Source organism: Esox lucius, chromosome 24, assembly GCF_011004845.1.
Source record: "Esox lucius isolate fEsoLuc1 chromosome 24, fEsoLuc1.pri, whole genome shotgun sequence".
Taxonomy (NCBI): Eukaryota; Metazoa; Chordata; class Actinopteri; order Esociformes; family Esocidae; genus Esox; species Esox lucius.
The window spans coordinates 23,246,388-23,273,653 of NC_047592.1; the positions used below are offsets into that span (position 1 = coordinate 23,246,388).

A 27,266-nucleotide genomic window follows, 5' to 3' on the forward strand; every position below is an offset into this window, starting at 1 on the left:
GGAGACGGTTTTGGCTCGAACGGCCGCAGCATTGTATGAGTGAACCCACAGGGGGGAGAGCTTGTAAGCGCGACGGACATTCTCTTCGGGAGTGACAAACAGGTTGCGAAAAAGTTAACCCGGTCATCATCCCCTCTATTCCTTCCCAGCAAGGTAAGAGTGATTTGGCTGGAATAACTTTAATGAATTAACTCCTTACACAAACAAAATCGTTCATGTGATTGTAAGTTTTGTTTCTGAGATACACTTACTCTATTTGTTGAGCGTCTCCGTAAGTGTCCCATGAAGTGACAGGAGTAGTTTACGGAACTCGGTGGAGCGCATCGTTGCTTAGGGCATATTTGTGACAGTTGCAGTTATTTAGATTTCATTTTACAGCTCAATTTATCTAAATAGGTCAATAGATTTTTTAAAATTTTTTATGTCCGCATTTAAAGCACAACCAATGCTTCGTTGGCAGGGAGGGTGTGGACAGTAGATGTGACAGATTACGTCACCCGTTGTGCTCTATTCTATGCCGAGAATTCCTGAGAGACGCACGCTATACGCGTACTATCCTGTTATAAACACTTTCATGGTTTTCATCTTATTTCTATTGTGTTTAGACCTACATCTCCAGATCTATTTAGTAAATTTGTTCTATTTAAAGTAGCCGAGCATATAGCTTCACAACGGTTGGCCAGCCCGTCTCTAAAAGGAAAGTTGGTTGAACGTATTTCTTTATTAAGATTTAATGGAATCACTGAAATTATCACTTAAACCACCTGGGAAAACAACGGCACGTTGTGTATTCGATGCAATAACAAACTGCCGCCCCTGCAAATTCCGCATCATGGATTTGGGCGTTTCAAATCAAAACTATTTGGGTGAAATGTAATTTGCTCAACATGAGATACATACATATTTACTATAATAATTTGAAACATCTTTCTATATTTACAATCGTTTAAATTCAGTTTATGAGATGTTATTGTAGGTAAGTTAAATTAATAAAGCTTAAAAAAATTGGAATTACAATTTGTTTAAATTTTTTGGTAGGATTTTGTTCTTACACCAGTAACACTGTTGAATGATCCTACTTTGATAATCTGTTCTCAATTCAGTGAACAAAATGTTATTGTCATAAAACTTTTTCCAGATTACTGTTATGATACTATTATAGTTTTATTACCAATTTATTTATGCTGTAATATAAAACTCTATTAGAACTTAGTCACATCTCTTCCATTTACCTCAGCGTAGCCTGATGGAAACAGCCTTATTGCTCCATTCACCATTAATATAAATACAATTGTGAACATGGCTATCAGGTTGGTTTTACCATGCTAATGACACATTTAAGTATTTTGTCCTTCGTTGGACTTAAAATAAACCAAAAGTAGTTATTTAAATATTTTAATTCCTCGGTTTTGTCATTTAGATGGCAGATGTGGAGCTGGTGAAGAAGATGTTAAGGGAGGTGCTGACGGGCAATATGAGTGGACCCGGGGTGACTTTGTCCCGCCTCCAGTCTGAATACAAGAATCTGACTGGTGAACAGATCCCTCATAAACAGATGGGTCACGAAAACCTGGATACCCTTCTGCACAGCATGCCCTCGGTGGTCCGAATTGAACGTACTCGCTCCGGGGAGGTGAGAAGACAAACAGCACTCAGAGAGGCTTACACACGCTCTCTCACACATTCATACTCAGACAAACAGAGATGTATAGATCATGGACGGATAGACAGATAGATGGAAACACACATAGAAAGTTGTTCGAACTATCCATTATCTCTAGTCAATCACTAGGGATGAAACGTATTACACTTATTCACTACAACACATAGTTTAACACAAGACAACAGTTAACGCAGCAATGCTTCACAATTACCGTCCAGCAGGTGTGAGCTAATGAGTTTGCCGTGTGTTGTATATACATTGCTCGTCTGTGCTTGTTAATGTGTGTGCTTGTTAATGAGTGTGTGTGTGTGTGTGTGGGGGGGTGTTGTGTTTATGTGCGTCCCTCCCTGCTCTCCCCCTCAGGTGGTTTGTTTCGCCTCGCGCTCCGGCGAGACGGCCCACGTTGCAAAGCTGGTTGCTCGGCAGCGGACCTCTAGGAAGACTGGACGACCTCAGATGGTCAACTGTCAGATGAGGGTGAAACCTGCCGCCCCTCTGGTCCTCAACGGTAGGGTGTGTGTGGGTTCTGATTGTGTGTGTGTGTATGTGTGTTCTGAGTGTGTGTGGCTGGAATTAAAAACAGTGTACCGTCAGGGGTGGTATTGTTTTGGGTAGGGTTAGGGTTAGGGTTAGGGTTGGGGTTAGGTAGCTTCTGGATATCTTGAACTGGAAAGTGTAACTGTTTTTTTTGGTCTTTGGATTCCAGCACTTTGGATGTACACATTGTCAGTTTTGATTTGAGGTCATTTTCATCCATATCAGATACAATATTTAGAAATGTCAGTGCATTTTGTACATAGTCCCCGCATTGTAAGTTACAATAAGTATTTTGGCAGATTAACATTATGTACAATTAAGCAGTCAAGGACTGTCTGAAGTCTGCAACCCACAGGCATCACCTGATGCTGGGTATCTTCCCTGGTGATGCTCTGCCAGGCCTGTACTGGATACATTTTTTATGTTTATGCTGCATAATTAAGCCTTCAACCATCATATTATCAATGAAGATAAGTTAGCCAGTTCCAGTTGCAGCCATACATGCTAAAACATAACACAACATTAGTTTCAAGGTTTATTGTCAAATGCACCGAACAACACAGCGTCATCCTGCACAATAGAATTCTTGTGACGTGTCACCTGACTTTCATCATGTTTCACAGATGAGGTGATATGCTTTGGTAATGGGCAGTTCCTTTTCTCTCTCCAGGTAAATCTTTGTCTCATCTGTCAATAAGACTTTGTTCCAAAACTCTAAAAGTTTTTTAAGTACTTTTTAGTGAAACTGTAACCTGGCCATTCTGTTGTTCAGACTTACCAGTGGTTTGCAACTTGTGGTGTACCCTCTGAAGTTTGTACCAAGCCATTCTGATTCTAACCACTGCTCGCTTAACCAGTGTCATCACTGGGACACATGCATGCTGGGGAGAATGCTTTTCAAAGTGTACATCCATGATTATGGTGGCAGGAGTCAGAATTACCACAGAGACCGAGCACAACTAGTCACTGCTAGTCACACACATTGTATGGACACCAGGTGTTGCTGTGCACTGAATTCAGAAAACTATACTTCCACATTTTGTGTTACGTTACAGCCTTATTGTAGACCGTTTTCTATGGCGCACGAAATTGAGATCAGTTGCATCCTGTTTCCATTGTTCATCCTTGAGTTGATTGGAGTCACCTGTGCTAAATTTAATTGATTGGACATGATTTGGAAAGGCATACATGTGTGTATAAGGTCCCACAATTTACAGTACATCATAGCAAAAACCATACAATGAGGTCACTGCTTGACTTGGGCCAGAACGGTCCAGAACAGCGTTCCGGTGCTTCTAATTTCAGGCAAACAGTTCCAGTTCCATTTTTAGTCAAAAGAGCTGTTTGGGACATCTGGGATAGTCTACTTTAATGGAACAAGACTTATTAACCCATACATTTTGATTAACATAGTTTAATGTGCAATTTGTCTCTTCCTGCACTTATTTTATCTCAAGTCATGTGCTGAATGAGGTTGAAGAAATTGTCGTAGAGCTCTGAAACAGGATTGTGTCAAGGCACAGATCTGGTGAAGGGTACCAACACATTTCTGCTGCATTGAAAGTCCTCAAGAACACAATGGCCTCAACCATTGTTAACAGAAAGGTTCGGAACCACCAACATTCTTCCTAGAGTCGGGGGGGAAGAGACTTGGTGATCAAGAACCCAGTGATCACTCTGACAGAGGTCCAGAGTTTCTGTGTGGAGATGGGAGAAGCTTTCAGAATGACAACCATCTGTAAAGCTTTCCATCAATCAGGCCTTTATGGTTTTGTGACCATACTGAAGCCACTCCTCAGCAAAAGGCACATGACAGCCTGTTTGAAGTTGGCCAAAAGGTGCCTTAAGTACTTTCAGATCATGAAAAACAACATTCTATGGTCAGATGAAATCAGGCCTGAAAAGCGTGATGTTTGGAGGAAACCAGGCCCCTTTCATCACCTGGCCAATACCTTCCTTAATAGGACAGCATAACAGTGTGGGGGATTTTTTCAGACGCAGGGACTGCGAGACTAGTAAGTATCTAGGAAAAGATGAACAGAGTAAAGGACAGACAAATCCTTGATGAAAACCTCCAGAGCTCTTAGGATCTCCGACTGGGGAATAGGTTCAACTTCCAACAAAGTAACGACACAAAGTGCAAAGACAAGACAATGCAGGAGTGGCTTCGGGACAAGTCTGTGAATGTCCTTGAATGGCCTAGCCTTAGCCCGGACTTGAACCCAATTAAACATCTCTGGAGACCTGAAAATGGCTGTTCAGTGACGTTCCAAATCCAACCTGACTGAGCTTCAGTGGATCTGCAGAGAAGAATGTGAGAAACCCCCAAAATATTGGTGTGCTAAGCTCGTTGGATCATACCCAAGACGACTTGAGGCTGTAATCGCTACCAAAGGTGCTTCAACGAAGTACAAAGTATCTGGTTTTGCTGGGTCATTTTGGGGTATTGTGTTTAGATTAATGTGGAAAACAAATTTGGGAATCCGTTTTAGATTGAGACTGTAACGGGATAAGGGAAGGGGTCAGGAATACTTTCCAGAACGCACTGTATGTGTTCAGATTCTATGGAATGCCCCCTTTTGGATTCAATCCAGATTACAATAGAATACAATCCACTGTTGTCAAGCTACACTGACACTTGAACTTGTCTGTTGAATTTGTGACAGGATGTTAATATAGAACAAGGCAGTTACGCTATGTCCAAAAATAGCTTTTCAGCTTAGAAATGTTGTTCTATATTCTTTCCACAATGTTCTTTCCATGATTACAGTCGATAACAGTGTGGTGTCAGCAAGTTCTTTCAGATGTTCACACTTTAGTACTTTGATGAGTTGTTCCAGTTACACCTCTGGCGTGTACAGGTAAGCAGATGACTGGCCTATTTCGCCTGTTCCCTAGCGGGGCAAGGCTGTACCAGGGATGCCAAGAATAAAAGCTACCCACACAAATACAATACACTTGATGTAGCGACAACCTTGCTAGATTCTTGCTAGGTCTAAAGGATATATTTTACCCCATTTCCAGTTGTTTCTATGGCACTGTCTCATTGCAACAGCGAATTCACCGAGCCTTTCCGTTTTTTTTCTCCACCAATCTTCTACATGGGAAGTAACAACTGTCAACATGTGTTGGGGCATGCTCACTCACCTGACCACCTCAGGTAACGTTACAAGGCATCTGAGTGTAGTGGCTAAAAGCACTAAGACAGGCCTCCTCGCACCCCTGGGGATGCCGGCCAGTTTGCATTGCGGTGGGGCTTCCCTACCACAAGTAACGGCTCAGTCAAGGCTCAAACCTTTTTACTCCAAGAGAGTGTCCTAGACCGCTGTGCTACCTGGGGTGTTCCCTTGTTAGATTTGAATTCCTCAACAATAGTGAAAAAAAGAAAAATGATGTAGTATAGAAAGGGGGCGGGAAGGAGAAGTCGTTTGATCAGGCTGAGAAAAGGATGGAGAGAAAAGGATGGAGAGAAAAGGATGGAGAGAGCTGGAGAGAGCTGGAGAGAGAGAGAGGAATGTGGAGAGTGTTAGGTAGAAAGAGGGAGATCCAGTGAGGGGCCAGAAGGAGGAGGAGAAGGAGAGAAAGTCATGCTGTCTCATCGCGGCTGTGAACAGCAGATTTAGTAGCAAGGAGCGAGCTGCTGATCCGCATGCCAAAGCAGCAGCCTCTCTCTTCCTGCCTCTCTCTCTTGCTTCGCATCTCCGGAGCGAGGGGGGCCAATCAAAGCTAGGATCATTAAACCCTCCTGAAATTGAACACAAGGCTTCTCTGGGACCCCGGTGCCGCTGTTCCCGCCGCGCCTGCCGCCTCTGTCTCGCCACCGCCGGTGTCGCCTCACCTAGCCTCAGACGGCGGGTTTGCGTTCGAGACGGACCGGCGCGCCGTAATTAGCTGTAGCCACAGCCTCTATCTGCCAGGAGAGCAGGCTGCCGCCGTAGCTTGTTTTCACAGAGAGGAAGGCTTTGGTGAGTATAAGGTCCTGCAGAGGTGTGGCAGGGAGGATGAGAGGTGCAGAGAGGGAGGAGAAGACAGGCTGAGAAGCTCTGTGCGGTGAGGTGTGTCTGAGCCGCGCTCTCTATTGTGTGATGTCATGTCAGCTGGGTTGTGCTAATGATGTCATGTAAAGCCGATGACGTTATTCTAGGGTTGGTTTGGCTCGGAGCCTCTACAATGTAAATAGAAGTCTCTGGATCGGGGTTGGGTGATGCTGGAACTAGCTCAACAATAATTAAGGTTGTTCTATATTGGTGCTGTTTCAAACAGCCAATGGATCAGCCATTGTTTATGGAAGCCTACAGCAATTAGGGTGAACTGCCTTGCTCAAGGGCTTAACGCCAGATGATTAGCCTGGGATTCAATCCAGCAACCTTTTTGGTTACCAGCACAAAGGTCTTAATCAGTAGGCCCCCCGAATGGGAACAATGTCAAGTTAGCGCTGCACAGTGATTCAACAACTATGTGGCATCCAATCAGAGCTTGGTGAAAAAAAGAGTATGACCATGTCATGACTGAGCACATTAAAAAGCTATGCTGTCATCACTATCCTGATGATGACTCTGGAGGTTTTAATGATGTGACAGTTTTGCTTTAAGTTATACATTCGTAGCCCTGTGGCCTAGAATGTATGACATAGAGTATGAAAAGGCACACTAATTACATTGTTGTGATGTACCATAACAGTATTACTGAATTGGCTTTTCTGATTAACTTGAAGATATGCAGACAGCCCATCTTCTATATCTTGTCTGGCTGTATTCTCTCAATTTGCCAACTGACTTTTTGTAGATGAGTGCATCGCGCGTGTGTGTGTTTGTGAATGCGTGCATGCAGGCTTTGCGTATGTGTGTATCTCAGGGGTATTTCAAATGAGTTTCATATTACTGCTGGTTTTCTCCTCTACTTGATAATGAAATGCAGTTCCTGATTAGAGGGTCTCAATGAAAAAAACATGAAATGCACATCAAGATTCAGAATTGATTTAGATGGTTATAAAAATAGTTTGTGTATTTGTGTGTTTTTTAAGTGTATGGGTATTTGTACTGGTCAGAAGTTGGGACACACCTACTCAGGTGGGTATTAAGTTTAGATATTTTGCACATTGTAGGATAATAGTTAAGACATCAAAACTATGAAATAACTCATATGGAATCATGCACTGTATAAATTAAAAAAGTGTTAAACAAATCAAACTGTATTTGCCTTGATGACAGCTTTTCATACATTTTGCCTTCTATCAGCCAACTTCATGAAGTAGTCACCTGGAATGCATTTCAATTAATTAAATATTTTGTGAGAAGGTGATGTGGGTATACAGAAAATCATCCTTATGTTTGTACTGTCGTAGTCCATATCAACATTCCATCAATACTTTAAGATATGAAGGTCAGTAAACCTGGAACATTTCAAAAACTTTGAATGTTTGTTTAAGTGGAGTCGCAAAAAACATCAAGCACTATGATGAAGAACGCCAGAAGAAAAGGAAGTCCCTTTGCTGAAGAGGACCATTAGAGTTACCTACCTCAGAAATCGGCAATTAAATGCTTCACTGAGTTCAAGTAACAGACACATCTCAACATCAACTGTTCAGAGGAGATTGTATGAATGTATTTTTCCACTGTGAAGCTTGGATGAGGAGGTGTGATGGTATGGGGCTGCTTTGCCCGTGACACTGTCTGATTTATTTAGAATTCAAGGCACTCTGCAGCGATATGCTATCCCATCTGATTTGCGCTTAGTAGGACTATCTTTTGTTTTTACAAAAGTCCATGAGCTAAAACAGGCTGCAGGCTGTGTAAGGGCTATTTGACCAATAAGGAGAGCTGCATCAGATAACCTGGCCTCCACAATCACCCAACTCAACCTCATTGAGATGTTTTGGGATTAATTGTACCACAGTCTGGAGGAAAAGCAGCCAGCAAATGTTAGAATTCCTTTAAGACTGTTGGAAATGTATATGAGGCAACTAGTTCATGAGACTGGTTGATAGAATTATCCAAGATTATGCAAAGCTGTCTTTAAGGCAAAAGGTGTCTACTTTGAAGAATCTTAAATATTAATGTATTTTGATTTGTTTAACAATTTTTGGTTACTACATGATTCTATATGTGTTATTTCATAGTTTTGATGTTTTAACTATTATTTGGCAATTTAGAAAATAGTAAAAACTAAAGAAATACCATTGAATGAGTAGGTTATTCCACATTTTTTACTGGTATTGTATATTCTTGTGTATTTGTGTGTTTGCGTATGTGTGACTACGTGTATATGTGTATAGTGTGTGTTTTTGTGTATATGTGTATTTGTGTATTTGTGTATTTGTATTGTGAATTTCCTGTCATCCTCATCCTTGCCTTGTTTATCTCCTCCCCAGCCAAGCCAAGAACTTCCCTGAGACAGCCAGATCATAGAGGTCGTGGTGGGGGGCGAGGAGGAGGAGGCCGGTCAGTGGGCCAACATGACTTCAGACAGGGGAGGGACATGAGGGACACCCAATCAGAGGGGAAGACCAATCAGAGCTCCAACCAGAACAAACCAACTAATCAGAACAACCCTACCCCCAGGAAGTCCTCTGTGCCCTCAGAGAGGTGAGTGGTGATTGGTGGAAACCATGTTGCCATGACTTAGATTATATTAGATTATATTACTCATTCTACACAAGACACAAAGGAGTGAAATTGGAAAACAAAGGAAAACCCTGTGAAAGTGAATAGACAGATAAATAGACAGACAGTGGTGTAAATACCTATACCCTGTTTGGTATATACGCATATTGTATCTGTCCCTGTAGAATAGGATTGGAAACATGTTGTATCTGTCACTGTTGAACGGGATAGGCAACAGGTGCCCCAAATGTTTGATTTTGGTCAGAAAAGACTGTCCTGCCAATTTAAAAAGGCCTAAGTGAGTTTAATTTTGGAAATCTGTCTGTAAGCATTCCTGCAAATAAAGTACAAACTCATTGTATTAATCTGTGGTTAATTTGCAGTGTTAAAATTCCTTGTTGTAATTACAATTATGTTCCAACCACCCAAACATCTACTTTGACAAAAACTGTCAACTTGCCTTTCTCTACTCTAGAAAGACTCTCAATGAACTAAAAACAAGAGGGTCTTTCTTGATCCCCTGAATTTCCTTGCTTTATATGGTGTCATGCTGTACTTGGTCAGAGTTCTTCGCCTTGTTTGGAATGATCCCTTTGACTTGATATCGTTACCGTCACTTTGAGGGCTGGGGAACTTTGGTTTCATGACTAGCTAAGAATCTATGATGCCCACAGAAGAAAATAACAAGGATTGTTTCTCTCAGTCAGCCTCCTCTTTCTACATTTCTGTCTCCATTTCTTCTTTCTGTCTTTTCTCCTCAGTTTTTTTTCTCTCTTCCTTGGTGCATGAGCTGAATGAGAATAGCACCGCGAATGAATGGCACTGGAAGCCACTGGATGGATCCTGGGGCCAGCCCTTCCTCTCCCCCCTGCCCTCTTTTTCCTCCCTCCATCCATCCCTCTCTCTTCCCTCCCTCTGTGCTTATTCAGCATTGGCACCAGAGTTGCAGCAGCCTCTCTCTTTCCCTCTCTCCCTCGTTCCTTCTCTCTTTTGCCCCCACTCCCCCACCCCACCCAACCTCACCAACACCTCTCTCGCTATTCAGGGACAATCTGGTCCCCGGCAGCTAGCTAATGAAAACAACTGACCTCACCACGACTCTCTGTTTTGTATATCAGTGGCGCTCTGTCGCCAAACAATGGAACGCAGCAGAGTCCAGCCGGCGTGGCTGAAAGAGTGGGGACAAGGCAGGCTAATCCCTTTCCTATTCTACAACAGATCGACAGCCCAATGAATCAGCATATCTGTACGGGCAAAGCCTGTCCACTTCATCTGATGCCCTCGAATGTAGATAGAGCACAGAGCAGCGTGGTGGGAGTGCACACAGACATGTACACACGGCACTAATACCCCCCCCACCACACACACACACACCACAGACGCACGCTTCTATCTACAATGCGAAGGAAAATCTGGAGGGTTGCAGCCTGTTGTGTGCCGTCACTGATCTCTTGGCTATTGTCAAGTCACAGATTGATGGAATTAGATTTTGCGTGGGGTCTCTCACATTTTGTGTGTCACAGGCTGTGTGAAGTGTGTCCGGCTTTGGCTTAGCTGCCTGCGCTGTTACGGCTAAACATATTTATTAGTAGTTGTTACTACCTATCCTTGCTTTATAACATCTCTGTCTGTACCAGTTGAATGTAGATTTTAGTCACAGTTACTTCTCAGTGTTACGTACTAGCCATCAGTAAAAAGACTGATGGTGTTTTTCCTGGATATGGTCCCAAATTGCATCAGTACTATTCTGCCCGGTGAACTCATTTGTAATTGCTGTATGCTTGCATTAAGGTAATTCAGAGATGGAGACCCATCAGAGAGTATTATGGGTAGCCCTGTATACATTTAGGACATCTATAGAAATATAATTCCTAGCTCAGCTCCCGAACTTAAATGGGCATAACTGTTCAAGGGATTTTTCTTTTTCTATATGAATATGAAACTCTAGAGCACAGACTATAGTTTTTGTACCATAGAGATCAGTAGAGAACATTGTAGGCCAGTCTAGCACTGCCTGACTTGACTGATTCTATCTTCGCTGGATTCTTCCACCAAAGCTTATATTAATGAAAAGGAATGTGCGCGTCCTAAGCCTCTACCACCAGCGCACATATAGCTGTGGCTCCGGTTCAAATCCGGTCCACGTCTGTTTTAGCCCAAAATCTCTCATCTATTTTCCCCCATTTTCTCTATCAATAAAGCATTAATTGCTAAAAATATGTCAATGGATTGGAGTTTTTTCCCTTTGTCTTTCACTGGTCCTAAAGTGTCTGTTTAGACTCCCTGTATTTGAATGATACACCAGAAATATGTCCAAGTCAATTCTTATTTTTCTTTCTGTTTTTCTTTCTAGGTCAGACAAAAGGATGACCCTCCCGTCACGGTTCCAGAAGGAAGTGCATGCTCACCTCTCCAGGAACACCCAGAACAGCCGTAAGTAGGCCTCTGTAAAAGGTTTCGTTTTATATCCTGGCGCTTTCAAGGTCCACACAGCATGGCACTTCCACGTTCTAATCCGGAATGTGCTTCCTCATACAGAGAGGAGTCTTTAAATCTGTCATCTTTCCAGGACGCAGACCCTCTTAAAACAGTCATTAACACAGCCATAACTGACCCCTCCAATACTTGACTGTCCATTAAACACAACATGTCTCAAAGCAAGAACATTGTATGCTTGCTTTAAATTTTGGACTACTAAAACATAACTTTCTACATTAGAGAGTGGGCTTCTCAGCCGCAAAACTATCTTGCAACACATTATTTCTGGAGAAAGTGATAGTTGCCAGGTGCTGGCTTTATATATTTTCCACAAAAATAGATTTTTTGTGGTGAATGGTAAATTCAGCGACAACAAAAAAGATATTAGAAGTAACTGGTTCCTAAGTATTCCCATGATTCAGTTAACCCCTTTAATGCCAGTGAACTGAAGATGATTCCAACTGTACTACCTACAGAACTGAACTTTACTTACTGTCAGTTAACCGTTGAAATCAAGCCAGCTGTACCTCCCTGACAGAGAAAAAGACCTCAAACACAACACATATAATGAACATGTTAATTGCTGTGTTTTTGGAATTTCTGCTTTATTTTGGGGGGGGGGGGTGCAAATGGTTAAATGTAATGGCAAATGTGTAGGTGTCCAAGGTGGTAAGCCACACCAGAGATTAGAAGCCACCATTGGAATGGCGAGATACTCTGCTGTCAGCAGACGCCCTCTTTTTGCGGCTAGGGGCTGTTGTTCAGATACAGGATCTCACAAAAGTGATTACACACCTCACATTTTAGTAAAATATTTTAGTATATCTTTTCATGTGACAACACTGAAGAAATAACAGTTTGCTACAGTCGAAATTAGTGTACAGCTTGTAGCTTGTATAACAGTGTACATATCGCTGTTCCCTCAAAATAACTCAACAGCCATTAATGTCTAAAACGCTGGCAATAAAAGTGAGTACACCCCTAAGTGAAAATGTCCAAATTGGGCCCAATTAGCAATTTCCCCTCCCCGGTGTCATGTGACTCGTTAGTGTTACAAGGTCTCAGGTGTGAATGGAGAGCAGGTGTGTTAAATTTGGTGTTATCGCTCTCACACTCCCTCATACTGGTCACGAAGTTCAACATGCCACCTCATGGCAAAGAACTCTCTGAGGATCTGAAAAAAAGAATTGTTGCTCTACATAAAGATGGCCTAGGCCAGGGGTGTCAAACCGGTTCCACGGAGGGCCGAGTGTCTGCAGGTCTTTGGGTTTTCCTTTAAATTGGTTCCCAGGTCAGACCTGAACAACCAGGTGGGGGTAGAAATTAACCAATTAGTGAACTCATTAATCAATCAGGTACAAGGTGAGAGCGAAAACCTGCAGACACTCGGCCCTCCGTGGAACCGGTTTGACACCTGTGGCCTAGGCTATAAGAAGATTGCCAAGACCCTGAAACGGAGCTGCAGCACGGTGGCCAAGACCATACAGCGGTTTAACAGGACAGATTCCACTCAGAACAGGCCTCGCCATGGTCGACCAAAGAAGTTGAGTGCACGTGCTAAGTGCATATCCAGAGGTTGTCTTTTGGAAATAGACATATGAGTGCCTACAGTCAAGCATTGTGGTGGGAGTGTCATGGTCTGGGTCATGACCCCAAACACAACTCCAAGACGACCATTGCCTTGCTAAAGAAGCTGAGGGTAAAGGTGATGGACTGGCCAAGCATATTTCCAGACCTAAACCCTATTGAGCATCTGTGGGGCATCCTCAAACAGAAGGTGGAGGAGCGCAAGGTCTCTAACATCCACCAGCTCTGTGATGTCGTCCTGGAGGAGTGGAAGAGTACTCCAGTAGCAACCTGTGAAGCTCTGGTGAACTCTATGCCCAAGGGGGTTAAGGCAGTCCTGGAAAATGATGGTGGCCACACAAAATATTGACACTTTGAGCCCAATTTGGACATTTTCTCTTAGGGGTGTACAAACCCGATTCCAAAAAAGTTGGGACACTGTACAATTGTGAATAAAACCAGAATGCAATGATGTGGAAGTTTCAAATTTCAATACTTTATTCAGAATACAATATAGATGACATATCAAATGTTTAAACTGAGAAAATGTATCACTTTAAGGGAAAAATAAGTTGATTTAAAATTTCATAGCATCAACACATCTCAACAAAGTTGGGACAAGGCCATGTTTACCATTGTGTGGCATCCCATCTTCTTTTTATAACAGACTGCAAACGTCTGGGGACTGAGGAGACAAGTTGCTCAAGTTTATGAATAGGAATGTTGTCCCATTCTTGTCTAATACAGGCTTCTAGTTGTTCAACTGTCTTAGGTCTACTCTTTATGATGCGCCAAATGTTTTCTATGGGTGAAAGATCTGGACTGCAGGCTGGCCATTTCAGTACCCAGATCCTATGCAGCCATGACATTGTAATTGATGCAGTATGTGGTCTGGCATTGTTATGTTGGAAAATCTAAGGTCTTCCCTGAAAGAGACGACATCTGGATGGAAGCATATGTTGTTCTAGAACTTGGATATAACTGTCAGCATTGATGGTGCCTTTCCAGATGTGTAGGCTGCCCATGCCACACGCACTCATGCAACCCCATACCATCAGAGATGCAGGCTTCTGAACTGAGTGCTGATAACAACTTGGGTTGTCCTTGTCCTCTTTAGTCCCAGTTTTCCAAAATGAACTTCAAACTCTCCACCAAATTTTCCACTTTGCCACAGTCCATTTTAAATTATCCTTGGCCCAGAGGAAATGCCAGCGCTTCTGGATCTTGTTTAGATACGGCTTCTTTTTTGACCTATAGAGTTTTAGCCGGCAACGGCAAATGGCACAGTGGATTGTGTTCACCGACAATGTTTTCTGGAAGTATTCCTGAGCCCATGTCGTGATTTCCATTACAGTATCATTCCTGTATGTGATGTAGTGCCGTCTGAAGGCCCAAAGATCACAGGCATCCAGTATGGTTTTCCGGCCTTGACCCTTACGCACATAGATTGTTCCAGATTCTCTGAATCTTTGGATGATATTATGCACTCTAGATGATGATAATTTTAAACGTTTAGCAGTTTTTCTCTGAGAAACTCCTTTCTGATATTGGTCCACTATTTTTCGCCGCAGCATTGGGGGAATTGGTGATCCTCTGCCCATCTTGACTTCTGAGAGACACTGCCACTCTGAGAGGCTCTTTTTATACCCAATCATGTTGTTAATTGACATAATAAGTTGCACATTAGTCCTCCAGCTGTTCCTTATCTGTACATTTAACTTTTCCGGCCTCTTATTGCTACCTGTCCCAACATTTTTGGAATGTGTAGCTCTCATGAAATCCAAAATGAGCCAATATTTGGCATGACATTACAAAATGTCTCACTTTGAACATTCGATATGTTATCTATATTCTATTGTGAATTAAATATAAGTTTATGAGATTTGTAAATTATTCCATTCCTTTTTTACTCACAATTTGTACAGTGTCCCAACTTTTTTGCAATCGGGTATGTACTCACTTTTGTTGCTAGCGGTTTAGACATTAATGGCTGTGTGTTGTGTTATTTTGAGGGGACAGCAAATGTACACTGTTATACAAGCTGTACACTCACTACTTTACATAGTAGAAAAGTGTCATTTCTTCAGTATTGTCACATGAAAAGATATATTCAAGTATTTACAAAAATGTGAGGGGTGTACCCACTTTTGTGAGATACTGTATCAGAATGAATTGAAAATTAAAATAGGGTCCCCATATATGGCAACCTTACACTGAAGGGGCTCTGAGACTTGTCTCAGTGTAATCAAGGTATAAAATTATGTATTTCCATTGCCATTACTTTTTGAGCACTTTGATGAATCTGCGATTTTCTAAATCTTTTTAAAAAATAATATTCCGGCCTTCTCGGTCAGCTCCCTCCAACCTCAACGAGATCAGTTCTGGGAAGCCCAAGCCACATCACTCCCCCAAAGATTACAACCCGTCTGTCGGTGGGAACTACAACACCCAGCAGGTGCAGGGCCGTCTCAGAGAGGTGCTGAACAAGTACAGTAATGGTTTCTGGGTATCCAAGTTGCCTCAGCTCTACAGAGAGCTTTACAAACAGGACCTGCCTAGCGAAGCACTGAAAGACCTGGAGAACTGGACACACATCTGCACCGTATGTATACATTCAAGTTGGTTTTCCTTGTACGCTGTTATGTATTTGAATAATTTAGTAAATGGGTAAATCCTCGGGTGGTTGCCTTAATTGTGTATTTACTGTATACGTATACATATTTTTCAAATATATTTTCAGCAATGTTTATGCTTTATAGATGGATGAGTGGGGAAATAAAATAAAAAATAGTTGGTTTTAAGTTAACTGCAGAATTTGTTTTGAGGATTCTGTTGTGAAACACTTGGTTAGATTCTGGTTTTTCCCAGTAGCTGCATAGCGTGTGATGAGAATGTTCTATTACAAGACATGATATCACCAGTATTCTGATGGTATTATTGGGTTCTTCTTCATTCTGTTTATCTGAATAATTTCCCTCCTTGTCTGTTCCAGGTAGAGAAGCCGTGTAGCAGCAACCCCAACGAGTTACTCCTGTACCCGACCAAGGAGCAGATCCAAACAACAACCACGCCCCCCGTCCCCACCAGAGTCCTGTCGCCTACATCCGCCCCCTTCACCCCGTCTGCAGGCACCGAGCCCCAGACCAAGTCCTCCTCCGTGCTCCCAGGCACCGCCACCAGCCCCCTCCCCCTCACGCCCCCCTCCTCCTCACCCAGTCCGCCGGCCTCCCCCTCCTCCCTCTCCCCCGACCTGAAGCAGAAGCTCGGGGAGCTCCTTGTGAAGTACAGCAACGGCCTCTGGGCCCATGCCTTACCCAAGCTCTACCTGGACACGTACAAGGTCAAACTGCCCGAGCACGTCCTGGACAACCTGTCCCTCCTCTCCGACTTCTGCACCGTCGACTACCCCATGCCGGACAACCCCAAGCGGGCCATCCTGTACAAGAGGAGCACGGAGGACGAGAACTGCAACCGGAGGGAGTCGGCGGAGGAGCGGAGGGCCAGAGAGGAGGTGGGGAGGAGGCTCAGCACCCAGGCTGTCCCCCCTCTCCTCATTCCCAGGGAGGAGTACCCCTCCGTGCTGGTGGTTGAGGCTACGAACACCAACGGAGTCATACTCAGGTATCGTGAAATATATCGCCGCCGGCAGTCATGGCAGTGATTTGGGTGATGGGTACAGTCAGGTTAGGGTGGATTATGAATCGGGCTTGGTTTGTTGACTATGCCCCTTTTTGCCATTTGAGGTAGACTTGCAGCACTGAAAATAAATGAAATGGGTTGACTCACGGAGGAAATTAACTTGCCATCCCATGAAATGGGCTCATGCTCTTTGTCTTTTCTTGCTTTCTTTCTATGTGTGTGTGTGTTCATTTCACCCAGATACATAGGAGAAGGGTATTCCCAGGCCCAGGAGACACTCGAGGACCAGATGAGAGAGTTCTATTGTGGCCAAAACAATAGTAGCTGCACACCGTTGACCTCTCCGACCTCGGGTCAACTGGCGGCTGTCAGGGCCGAGGAGGAGGAGGAAATACTACGAGCACAGGTCACAGAGGTCACGGCCGACAAGGTCAAGGTTAGGAAATGAATAAAGCTAGGAGGTTTCTATTTCTCTTCATATTGAAGATGTTTGTTACCATGTTAATGGTTTGACAATAAGACGACAGTGTATTTTAAGAAAATAGATAGCTTCTCCACCGTTTTCAGGGTTTTTGTATGTTTTTGCATGTTTTGTAGGTTTACTATGTGGATCATGGGTTTTCCGAAGTCATCAGCAAGGCCAAATTGTTTGAGCTGCATGAGAGGTTTTACAAGCTGCCTTTCCAGGCCACCAAGTGTAAATTGGCTGGTGAGTCTGTATCGAATTCTCAGTCATGTTTCAAACATCATGAGGTTACAACAGACTGGATCTGATCAAGTTGTTTGGCAGCGGGAGGGTGGGATCTTATTTTCTTCAACAGACTGGATCTGATCAAGTTGTTTGGCAGTGGGAGGGTGGGATCTTATTTTCTTCATTGTCTGTTGGGTCCAGGACTGGAGCCTTTCTGTCAGGAGCCTGCTGTTCTGAAGAGGTTTGAGTCCATGGCCAGCGGCAAGATCCTATTGGCTGAAATCCTTGAGAGAGCGCAGACCCCATTGGTTGTGCTGTATGACACGTCGCAGGATGATGATGTCAACATCAACGCCGCCTGTGTCAAAGCCCTGCAGGACAAAACCCTGGCCAGCCCCCTACAGGTAGGTTAACCGTCATAGTTGAGTAGAGCCAAGTACAGCAGAGTAGAACAGAAATGATAATTATCTGTCATTCTGTTCCTGAGCAAGGCAGTTGCTCCCAGGTTCTTTCTGTTCTTTGTCATCCTTACCTGTTCAAATAATGGATACAAAAAGAAAACAAAAAACCTCTGGCCAGCTACCTACAATCGTCATTATTTGCTGTCAGTGAGTTGAAAACATTAATTAATATTCATACTGCACTAATCAATGTCTTCCATTGATGTTCGTTGTTCCCAGTGATATCAGCAGAGGATTGTTTCTGTCCATATGTCAGCTAGTCACACACCATATCTTGACAGCACTGGTCCATTTAGAAGTAAATCATGCATCTTGCCATCTTGCATCCCTTGAGTTAATGATTTATTGTAATTGAATGAAATTCACTATAGTAATAGCAAAATGTTTTTGTCACTGACCGTACATCAATTGGTTCAATAGGGAGCCCTGCTTTATTTGTTGGGGATGTCAAATCTGACCAATTTCTGCATTTAATTAACACCATTGAACAAATTCCCAGACGCCATACTTCACCATAATGTGTTTAAATGAGGAAAGTAGTTGTCCCTGTCAGCCATGCTTCTGTTTTCCCTTGAAGGTTAACAGTGCCTATATGAACGTGGCGGTGAGAAGCGTATGTTCAGATGGGACAATCTACTGCCAGCTTCCATCTAGAGGTTTGGCCAAACTCACTGAGATACTGGAGAAAACAGAAGCCTACTTCCACTCACAGGTACCAGTGCATGTGTGTGTGTGCGTGTTAGCCGGTCCCTACAAGAAAAAAAGTATATTTTAATTTAAAAGTTAAGATTAAGGTATAGTGTAGGCATTAGGGTTAGAAGTTAGGATTAGTGTAAGCGTTCATTTTTTGAGTGTTGTATTTAGAGTTGTGAGAAAGATTTTTGGACTTCATTGTGTTTACAACCTTGATTATTTCAGGCGTTTGTATATGTCGCCTGCCAACAATATTTCTGTATTCTGAATTGTCAAAAAATTATAATTGGGAATTCATTTTTGGATCCTCACGAGAATACAGGTAATAAAATGTGCGTGTTTGTTTGTGTGTGTGTATGTGTGTGCTTGTGCCTGCTAGTGCCTGGGACATTCGTTTCCTTATTTTCTTAGGAGGCACAGTATCAGACATAGTTGTTTCCAGATTGAGATTAAGAACCATAATCTGGGGTTAAGGCACAGGCTACTTAATCTGACCACATGACACTGGAACTGATCTACTAGTACTGACGTTCTGTCCACATACTTCTTTCCACTGTCGTCCCCAGTTACCATTCACTGAGACAGGTCGACATGTTCAGCTTATTTCACATATATAAAATACAGACACAGATGTATATACATCAATGGCAGGTTTTTACAGGTGACATACTTTATCCAGAATTCAGTTATTGTCCTGGTTTATTGTTGCAATACAAAATATTGTCTTTGACCCAAAACATCCAAATTCACCCGTCCACATCATCTTGTTTAGTTTCAAAAACATGGCAATATTATGTTTAATTTGAACACGTTGCATTTCGAAGTAATGAATGTTTCTTCTCCTGTGTCTGTCCATGGTTAATGACAGAATCCTGTCCCTTATTGATGACATCATCTTTTGTGTGTTTTTGTTAGGTGACATCTGAGTTCCTGGTTTCCCGACCGTTCTGTGGTAAAAGCTGTCTAGCGCGCTACAAAGGCAAATGGTCACGTGTTGAGGTGAGATGGATTACTTCAAACTATACAAATCTTAAACAGACAGGTAGCTCTAATGGGAGTGGCGGAAATCCTAGAGTTCTAGAGCGTTCTGCCAGAAATCACCATGCCAATAAGGTAAGAACATCTCTAGGTGCTCCCTTGAACAAGGCACAACTCCAGTTATCCTGTAAATTGATCTGATTAAGAGCATTTATTCAATGACTAATATGCAGATACAAGTAGCTAGCCACATCTAAATAAAAATTATTTCTACACTTTGAACCGTTGTCTTTGAGGTTTTTATCACCTTCATCGATCACAGGACACCCTGGAAAATGGTGGTAAAATGTGAACTGGTTAGTCATAGTGAGACAACATTTCAACAGGGCTCCTTTCAGCCAGGATGATATTATGTCTCTTGCCGTTTTCTACTCAGATCACCAATCTCCACGGGAGCCGGGTCTTAGACATCCTCTTCATTGACTTAGGGGTCCAGGCTTCAGTGGAGGTCTTTGAGCTCAGGGAAGTCCCGCCCCCTTTCCTGCGTGATCTCATCAAAATCCCACCACAGGTCAGCACACGAGTGGGCAGAGGAGAGTGTGTTGTGGGCGGGCGGGCGGGCGGACAGGTGTGTTTATGAGTGTATAACCAGAATGTCTACTAAAACAAAGTATTCTGACACCTGTGCTAAAGTGGTGTAACATGAACGTGAGGTGTGTTCTGGAGATTACAACTGTTGTTAACTGTTGTCTGGGTGATGGCAGTAGTCACTGGCCAGAGTTCGAATGCGAAGCTTACAGCCCTCGGCCCCTGAATGACATTTTGTGTCATCCCATCCTAGTGTACTTGCGAGAGCACTTACCCAAGCAAGGGAGAGTGATGATTGGAGTAAGCTAACTAACTACCTGTGCCCTCAACTTAAATTAAGGGTTAAAGGGGATGTTTGTGTGAACTGGCATTAACTGGCACTAAAATGCCAGACTGCATCCACTTTCAATGAGGGATTCCCCTGAGGGAAAACAGCAAGGGCTTAGGGCCTAAAAACTTAATGATTGGAATTCAGCTATACGGCAGTCTCTCTAGAGTAAATGCTGGGTAATGTAGTCTGATGTGCAGTACTCTCTCTCCAGGCAGTGAAGTGTTGTCTGGGTAATGTATTCTGATGTGCAGTACTCTCTCCAGGCGGTGAAATGTTGTCTGGGTAATGTAGTCTGATGTGTAGTACTCTCTCTCCAGGCGGTGAAGTGTTGTCTGGGTAATGTATTCTGATGTGCAGTACTCTCTCCAGGCGGTGAAGTGTTGTCTGGGTAATGTATTCTGATGTGCAGTACTCTCTCTCTAGGCGGTGAAGTGTTGTCTGGGTAATGTATTCTGATGTGCAGTACTCTCTCTCTAGGCGGTGAAGTGTTGTCTGAGTAATGTATTTTGATGTGCAGTACTCTCTCCAGGCGGTGAAGTGTTGTCTGGGTAATGTATTCTGATGTGCAGTACTCTCTCTCTAGGCGGTGAAGTGTTGTCTGGGTAATGTATTCTGATGTGCAGTACTCTCTCTCTAGGCGGTGAAGTGTTGTCTGAGTAATGTATTTTGATGTGCAGTACTCTCTCCAGGCGGTGAAGTGTTGTCTGGGTAATGTATTCTGATGTGCAGTACTCTCTCTCTAGGCGGTGAAGTGTTGTCTGGCTGACCTGGCAGTGAGTGGCGTGGGCTCCTGGACCCCTGATGCTGTGCAGTGGCTCAGAGACGCCGTGCTCAACTCTACTGACTGTAGCATGAAGGTGCCTACATTCACACACCCAAGCAGACAAATTCACAAACATGACCATGCACAAACAGCTGTTGTATATCTACACTTGAGACAGTCTTTGGGCGGAGATCCCCATAACCGTTTCATAATTTCCTTCGAAGGTTCGAGTGGACGTCTTCTCAAGTTGACACATTTTCTCTGTCTGTCTTTCTCTCTCTCTACTCCTACACAGATCGCCAAACTGGACGAGACCAAGCGCAGTGTCGTCCACGTCTACCTGTACACGGACAAGAACTTCCATGATCCAGTGAGGAGCCTCAACCGGCAAATGGCCGCCTCCGACCTCTTCAAACACAGAGGAGATGTCTTCCTAAGCAGTCACAGGTAGAGATGAAATTATACTTAATCCATTCCCGATTTCTAGATTTCCTGCAGCTGTGCCAACTCAGCTTTCTCGTAGGCTTTGGATATATATATACATTTTTTTTTTTTACAAAAATTAAATATGTATCTCCCCTCCAAATTCTTTTAATGTTCATTTGCACTCATGGCTTTGTCTCACCACAGCAGCTACTGGCCGGCTCGAGAGAGCTGAATGCCTGAGTTTTCTGAAGCATAGAGCCAAACCATTCTTGTTACAGTGCACACCCAACTAGTCATTGCATGAGTGCATCCACTTGTTGTTGTTGCTTGCTCTTTGAGTTTTTTGGCTGGGCATCTCTATAAGCACATCTCTATAAGTTTAGATGAACTTGAGCTTGCAGGCCCCCAACCTACCACATGGAGTTGCTATGACAAAACAAGCCAACTTGTTCAACACCAATCACAGACTTTGCTGAGCCAATTTGCGACGTCAGTATTGTGAGAATAGGATTTGAACTCCCGGCTGCAATTACACAGCTGTGTATGCCATTTAGGAGCCCAACATTTGACAGCAGAGTTTATGCCCAACATTTTAACATGTCTATGACAGCAGAGTTCATGCCCAACATTTTAACGTCTATGACAGCAGAGTTTATGCCCAACATTTTAACTTCTATGACAGCAGAGTTTATGCCCAACATTATAACGTGTCTATGACAGCAGAGTTTATGCCCAAAATTTTAACGTCTATGACAGCAGAGTTTATGCCCAACATTACAACATGTCTATGACAGCAGTGTTTATGCCCAACATTTTAACGTCTATGACAGCAGTGTTTATGCCCAACATTTTAACGTCTATGACAGCAGAGTTTATGCCCAACATTACAACATGTCTATGACAGCAGTGTTTATGCCCAACATTTTAACGTCTATGACAGCAGAGTTTATGCCCAACATTTTAACGCCTATGACAGCAGAATTTATGCCCAACATTATAACGTGTCTATGACAGCAGATTTTATGCCCAACATTTTAACATGTCAGTGACAGCAGAGTTTATGCCCAACATTTTAACGTGTCTATGACAGCAGAGTTTATGGTATTTTCTCTTTTCACAGCTCTTCCAAGGCCTCCATCTGTGCCTCCACTGCCACCCTCACCTCCACCCCCAAGACATCCACCAGCACCACCCCCAGTTCCAACGGCACCAAGCCACAGCTACGACGCGCCCACTCTGGCTCGGGACCTAGGCCAACGGGGGGGACAAGCACCCCTCCTGGGACTCCCCCTCCCCCCTCCCCCACCCCTCCTTTCAAGTTACCCCCTCTGCTGGACCTTCCACCTGCAGGTCAGAGACACATCTTATAGATACTTAAATTACCTTTGCTTATCTTCTGTTACGCTCCCCCTCCTCCTATCATGCTTGTAGATGGGTGTGTTGTTAGGAAGCAATAAAAATTTAATATAAAATCTTTTTTTTTTGCTTATCATAATGCTGAAACGTCCACCTGTGTCTCGTCTGTAGGTCATAACATGGACATTTACGTATCAGTGGCTTGCCATCCGGGACATTTTGTTCTACAGCCCTGGAGAGATATGTACAAGCTGGTGGTTTTGATGGGAGAGATGATTCTGTACTACAACAAGACCGAGGAGAAACCCCTCAAAGTGGAGAAGAACCAGATATATGCCGCTAAAGTGGAGAACAAGTGAGTGAAAAGAGTGGAGAGTCGGTTTCTTGTTGTGGAACAGCCAGGAAGGTTGTGGGAGTTTGTTTTTGGGCAAAGTTGAAATTTTTTTTCTGCTGTTGTTTTGCCTTTGGATATTTTTATATGAACAGGTATCTACCTAGTTTCAATGCAGAAAAATAGAATGAATCAAAGAAGCAAGCATATTTACAAAGTAGGATTTCTAGTAGGATAATCTGACTTCATTCATCAAACATCTGTGATGTTAGTCACCTAGTTTATTTGAGAAACCATGCTGAGAATGAACTGGAATCAACTTACATCTTGGTTAAATGAATTCCTTGACCTCTAACCCTCCCAGCTGGCACCGTGTATTGGTGAAGGGGGTGTTGACCAACAGTCTGGTGTCTGTCTATGAGCTGGACTATGGTAAACACGAACTGGTCAGCGGCACTCAGCTCCGCCCCCTCATCCAGGAGTTCCGACAACTACCCTTTCAGGGCATCACTGCACAGCTTGCAGGTAACTAAGGAAGTGTTGTACCCAAAAACAGTATACTGCAATTTAAAGTGCCAACGAGCACTTGAATTAAACAAAGTCGACCACGTTTTAGCAAAGTCGGTACTCTTCAGATTTTATGTCCCTAACTCATAAGCACATCAATGTTCTGATGATTCAATTAATACAAGTCCTTGACAAATGAAGACCTCTTCTGGCCATGATTAACATAGACTGTGTCCAAAATGCAGTGGAAAAAAGTATGCTATAGTGACAATAAATTGTGTAAATATATGATGTTGTTAGTAAGGCAGCAACATTCACAAATTCACGCTAGCAAGCTCAGTTATTTGAGACGTCTGCTAAAAACTGGTGTCATTGTGCTGCTAAAAAAAAAATACAGTTATTGTATATACGATTTATTATTCTTAAAATCTAAAACCATTCCTAGCTTTATTTCTTCAACAGAATTCAACAGAGTAACAATCACTTTTTTGTCTTCTAATGATTTTAGAAATTCAATACATAACAAACTTAAATTCAAACTTAAACACAGGCCAGGACTTGTTATATCCCATTTATAATCCTTTGTATCACACCTGGGAAGGAAAAAAACTACTACATTTGCACGACTTGGGGTTAACATTTTGACCATGTTAGCCCACACAGGAATGACACATTCATGCTAGGTTGAGACTTTTATACATAACCGAACAAAAACATTCTTAGGATTTATCAATTTATGGGGCCTCTGAATAGTGCAATGATATTTTCACTGTAAAGTCCCAGACAATGGGAGACCAGGTTTCCAATCCAGCTCTTAGATTTGCCCAGGGATCCCACTGATGGGGGGGTTTGTGATCAAATCGGGGTGCCTTGCTTTGTGGGGCTATAGCAACTCCTAGCACCACCTTGGATGTGAGGTCAATCAAGGTAGCAATCTGGGGATTTATTGCATGGTTGTGCAATTAGCTTGGTAAGAACAGGTTTAGAAGACACATATCTCCACATTGAGTCAGCTGGCAGTTGCTGAGATTTAAGTTACAAATTGGATTTCACCAAATTGGAGAGAAATATATTTTTCCATTTTATTTTGTCCTTTACACACAGGATTAATTTATGCCCTCTTCCTTAATTTTTTGTCACGCGATTACATTTGGTTAGGGTTACTCCACTCTACACTATTTATTTCCTTCAACTACTAAGGAAAAGACAGATGCTCACAATTGTTTGACAACAGCTGATGATCAGAATGTGTTTAAAAAATTTTTTTAAAGAGGTTATTGACAGACATTCTGTTTAAACCAATAGGAGTGAAGCAGAGGCAGTGGTCGGAGGAAGCTTCCATCGTATTCCGGAACCACGTAGAAAAGAAGCCTTTGGTGGCCCAGCTGGAGGCCGTGCAGGAAGCGCATCACCCTTGGGACAGGAAGTTGACCGTCTTCCTGGTCGACACCTCGCAGGAAGAGAGGGACATCTGGGTGCATGACATCATGGCTGAGTTTGCTGACGAACTTACCTAAGTGTAGTTGGATAAACCCTGTGCACAACAATGTATCTAGAGTGCTGGTTATAGCAACTAAATAGGCCTATCCAAAATAAATGTTAATACATTTATGTTTATACATTTGTTTTGGATACCTTAAGTGTAGTTGGAACCTGGACGTTGCCGCGGACATTGCTATGAATGGCCGTTGCTATGAGATACCAGAACGATTGTAGGCGTTGCTACAGGAGAATGTCGGGAGCCTATTAGGAGACATGTGACTTGGACTTGTTGCGTTGTGCTTGAGAGTGGGCTGACACAGCACTTGCTCGCTCACAGCATGGCATGATATTTTGATCAAATGCTCAATAATATCACCATCGTGCTGATGTACTTTAAAGCTTTGCCACAGCAAGAGGTTCTCATAATAAGCTGTTGAATATCTATCCCTGATATTGGGGTGGGTTTCTCAGTCTTTGTAGCAAATATTGTACTTTCAGCCAAAATATCTACATTTGACAAAATTCTGTTCTTTGACTGTCAAACACTGAGTTTGTAGTGTTACACTCTTCTGACTGGGTTGTACTTACTTTACATCTCTACACCAAGTTAAAATCTGAGTATATGTAAATGTACTTCACAAATTAAGGTGATACTGATTCTGATTGCGGAGAGAAATAATGTACAACACAGGCTACAAAGAGTTAGGGAAACTCCAACTATGTCTGATAGCTTCCGTTACTGTGTCGACGTGTTGAATATCCATTCCTCCAGTTCTATAAAGAATTACGAAAAGTGATGTATACTCTGTGGTAAATAATATGGTTTATTGAAAACACACACAAAAAGGACTTAACTTATCAGAGACAGAAGTCAATTAACCCTTGCGTCTTAAGGCTTTTTCAAATCTTTTGGTTGTGGTATTTTTTTCTTTACCGAGGTCTGTTCATTTCAATCTGAAAAAAGCTATGTGAAAATGTAGCTTCATCATGGACAAGAAAAAGTTCAAATTGTCAGAGACAGTTGTTAATTAAGGCAAAGTGACAGTTTGAGGCCATTTATCAGGATTGTTCATTTGAATATGATGTCACATTTACAAAATATGAAAAATGGTTGTGTTAATTTCATCCATTGACTCCTTTCAAGGTATGGAAACTAATGAGTACTAATGTGAAAATTGCTGAACCCACTCTTTAAGATGAATTCCCTCTGGTGAATTGATGGCGCCAGAAAGCCATGATTATTTCTTATTTCTTTTAGCATGTGAATTAGTTTGGTTTTAATTTATTAAAAATGTGTTGAATCTGTGGCTGACAAAAAGACATATCTGTAGATACAGTATTTTTAAAGACCAGGAGTTTTTTGACCACGTTACCTGACTAAGAACATTTTGGGGGTTACTAGTACAGTATTCAGATTTACTGAAGTTGTTCCTGATCAGGTCATGTGGGTTGGGAAAACCTCCTGGCCCGAAAAAACTGCATGATATTTGGGATGTTTGGATGAATTGCTTGCACAAAGTTTGACAAGTCAACGTTTTTTCAAATTTCTCCTCGGACCCTTCCAAAGGCTTTGAATGTTTGTTTTAAACTAAGTGGCATACCTGATGCAGTTAGTCCAAGGCTTGATTATTATTTGACTAATTTAATAAGGAATGCCAGTTTAGAGTTAAAACCAACATTTGAAATCACAGGGAAGTCCTAAGGAGAGGTTTCAGAAACCCTGTGATAATACACTGTATGCTTACCAGTGGTAGAGATTACCTAACAATACTCTGCCTTCCCGTTGGCAGGAGTTTCACTGAAAACAAAGTAATTCTAGCCTGGTTCCAGATCTGATTGTGCTGTCAGGTCAATTCGATTGCTCCTTTTTTCTTATGGAGTTGGCAAAACACTAGGGGAGAGGGCTATATCAGCTTAAGGGTTATTTTTGTTTAGCCTTGAGGTAAACTGCATAGAGTATGTAAAAAGTTTTAGGAATAAAGTTAACAAAAGGATGCTTTTACTTTGTCAAGTCTTTATTTTGTACTTATAAAACTAAGACTGGTGGGCTTATGGTGGTCAGTTGATGTAAGCAACAACCTCCAGTACACACAACACACTTCAACGTGGGTTCAAATCTGACCTGCCGCTACTTCAGCACAATCACTCCTCTGTATTTCTGATTGATAAAAGCA

General features: G+C 42.6%; 1 protein-coding gene across 3 annotated transcripts; it reads left to right on the forward strand.

Moving 5' to 3' along the window:
- The first annotated feature begins 3 nt into the window (after positions 1 to 3).
- Positions 4 to 27,091, forward strand: tdrd7b (tudor domain containing 7 b). 3 transcript variants are annotated; one of them, XM_029117974.2, is made up of 19 exons: positions 4 to 153; positions 1,421 to 1,633; positions 1,982 to 2,171; positions 8,571 to 8,784; positions 11,156 to 11,235; positions 15,201 to 15,448; positions 15,839 to 16,467; positions 16,726 to 16,921; positions 17,083 to 17,194; positions 17,378 to 17,580; positions 18,215 to 18,349; positions 19,246 to 19,329; positions 19,745 to 19,879; positions 20,971 to 21,084; positions 21,286 to 21,437; positions 22,537 to 22,766; positions 22,944 to 23,127; positions 23,468 to 23,628; positions 24,916 to 27,091. In XM_029117974.2, the coding sequence occupies exons 2-19, from the start codon at positions 1,421 to 1,423 to the stop codon at positions 25,125 to 25,127; spliced, it is 3,492 nt and encodes a 1,163-aa protein (XP_028973807.2). In that variant the 5' UTR covers positions 4 to 153; the 3' UTR covers positions 25,128 to 27,091. The 3 variants fall into 3 exon arrangements, with proteins under 3 accessions (XP_028973807.2, XP_028973808.2, XP_028973809.2); XM_029117975.2 differs by having other exon boundaries at positions 2,027 to 2,171; positions 24,916 to 25,127; XM_029117976.2 differs by lacking the exons at positions 4 to 153; positions 1,421 to 1,633; positions 1,982 to 2,171 and adding an exon at positions 5,794 to 6,165 and having other exon boundaries at positions 24,916 to 25,127.
- Positions 27,092 to 27,266: the final 175 nt, after the last annotated feature.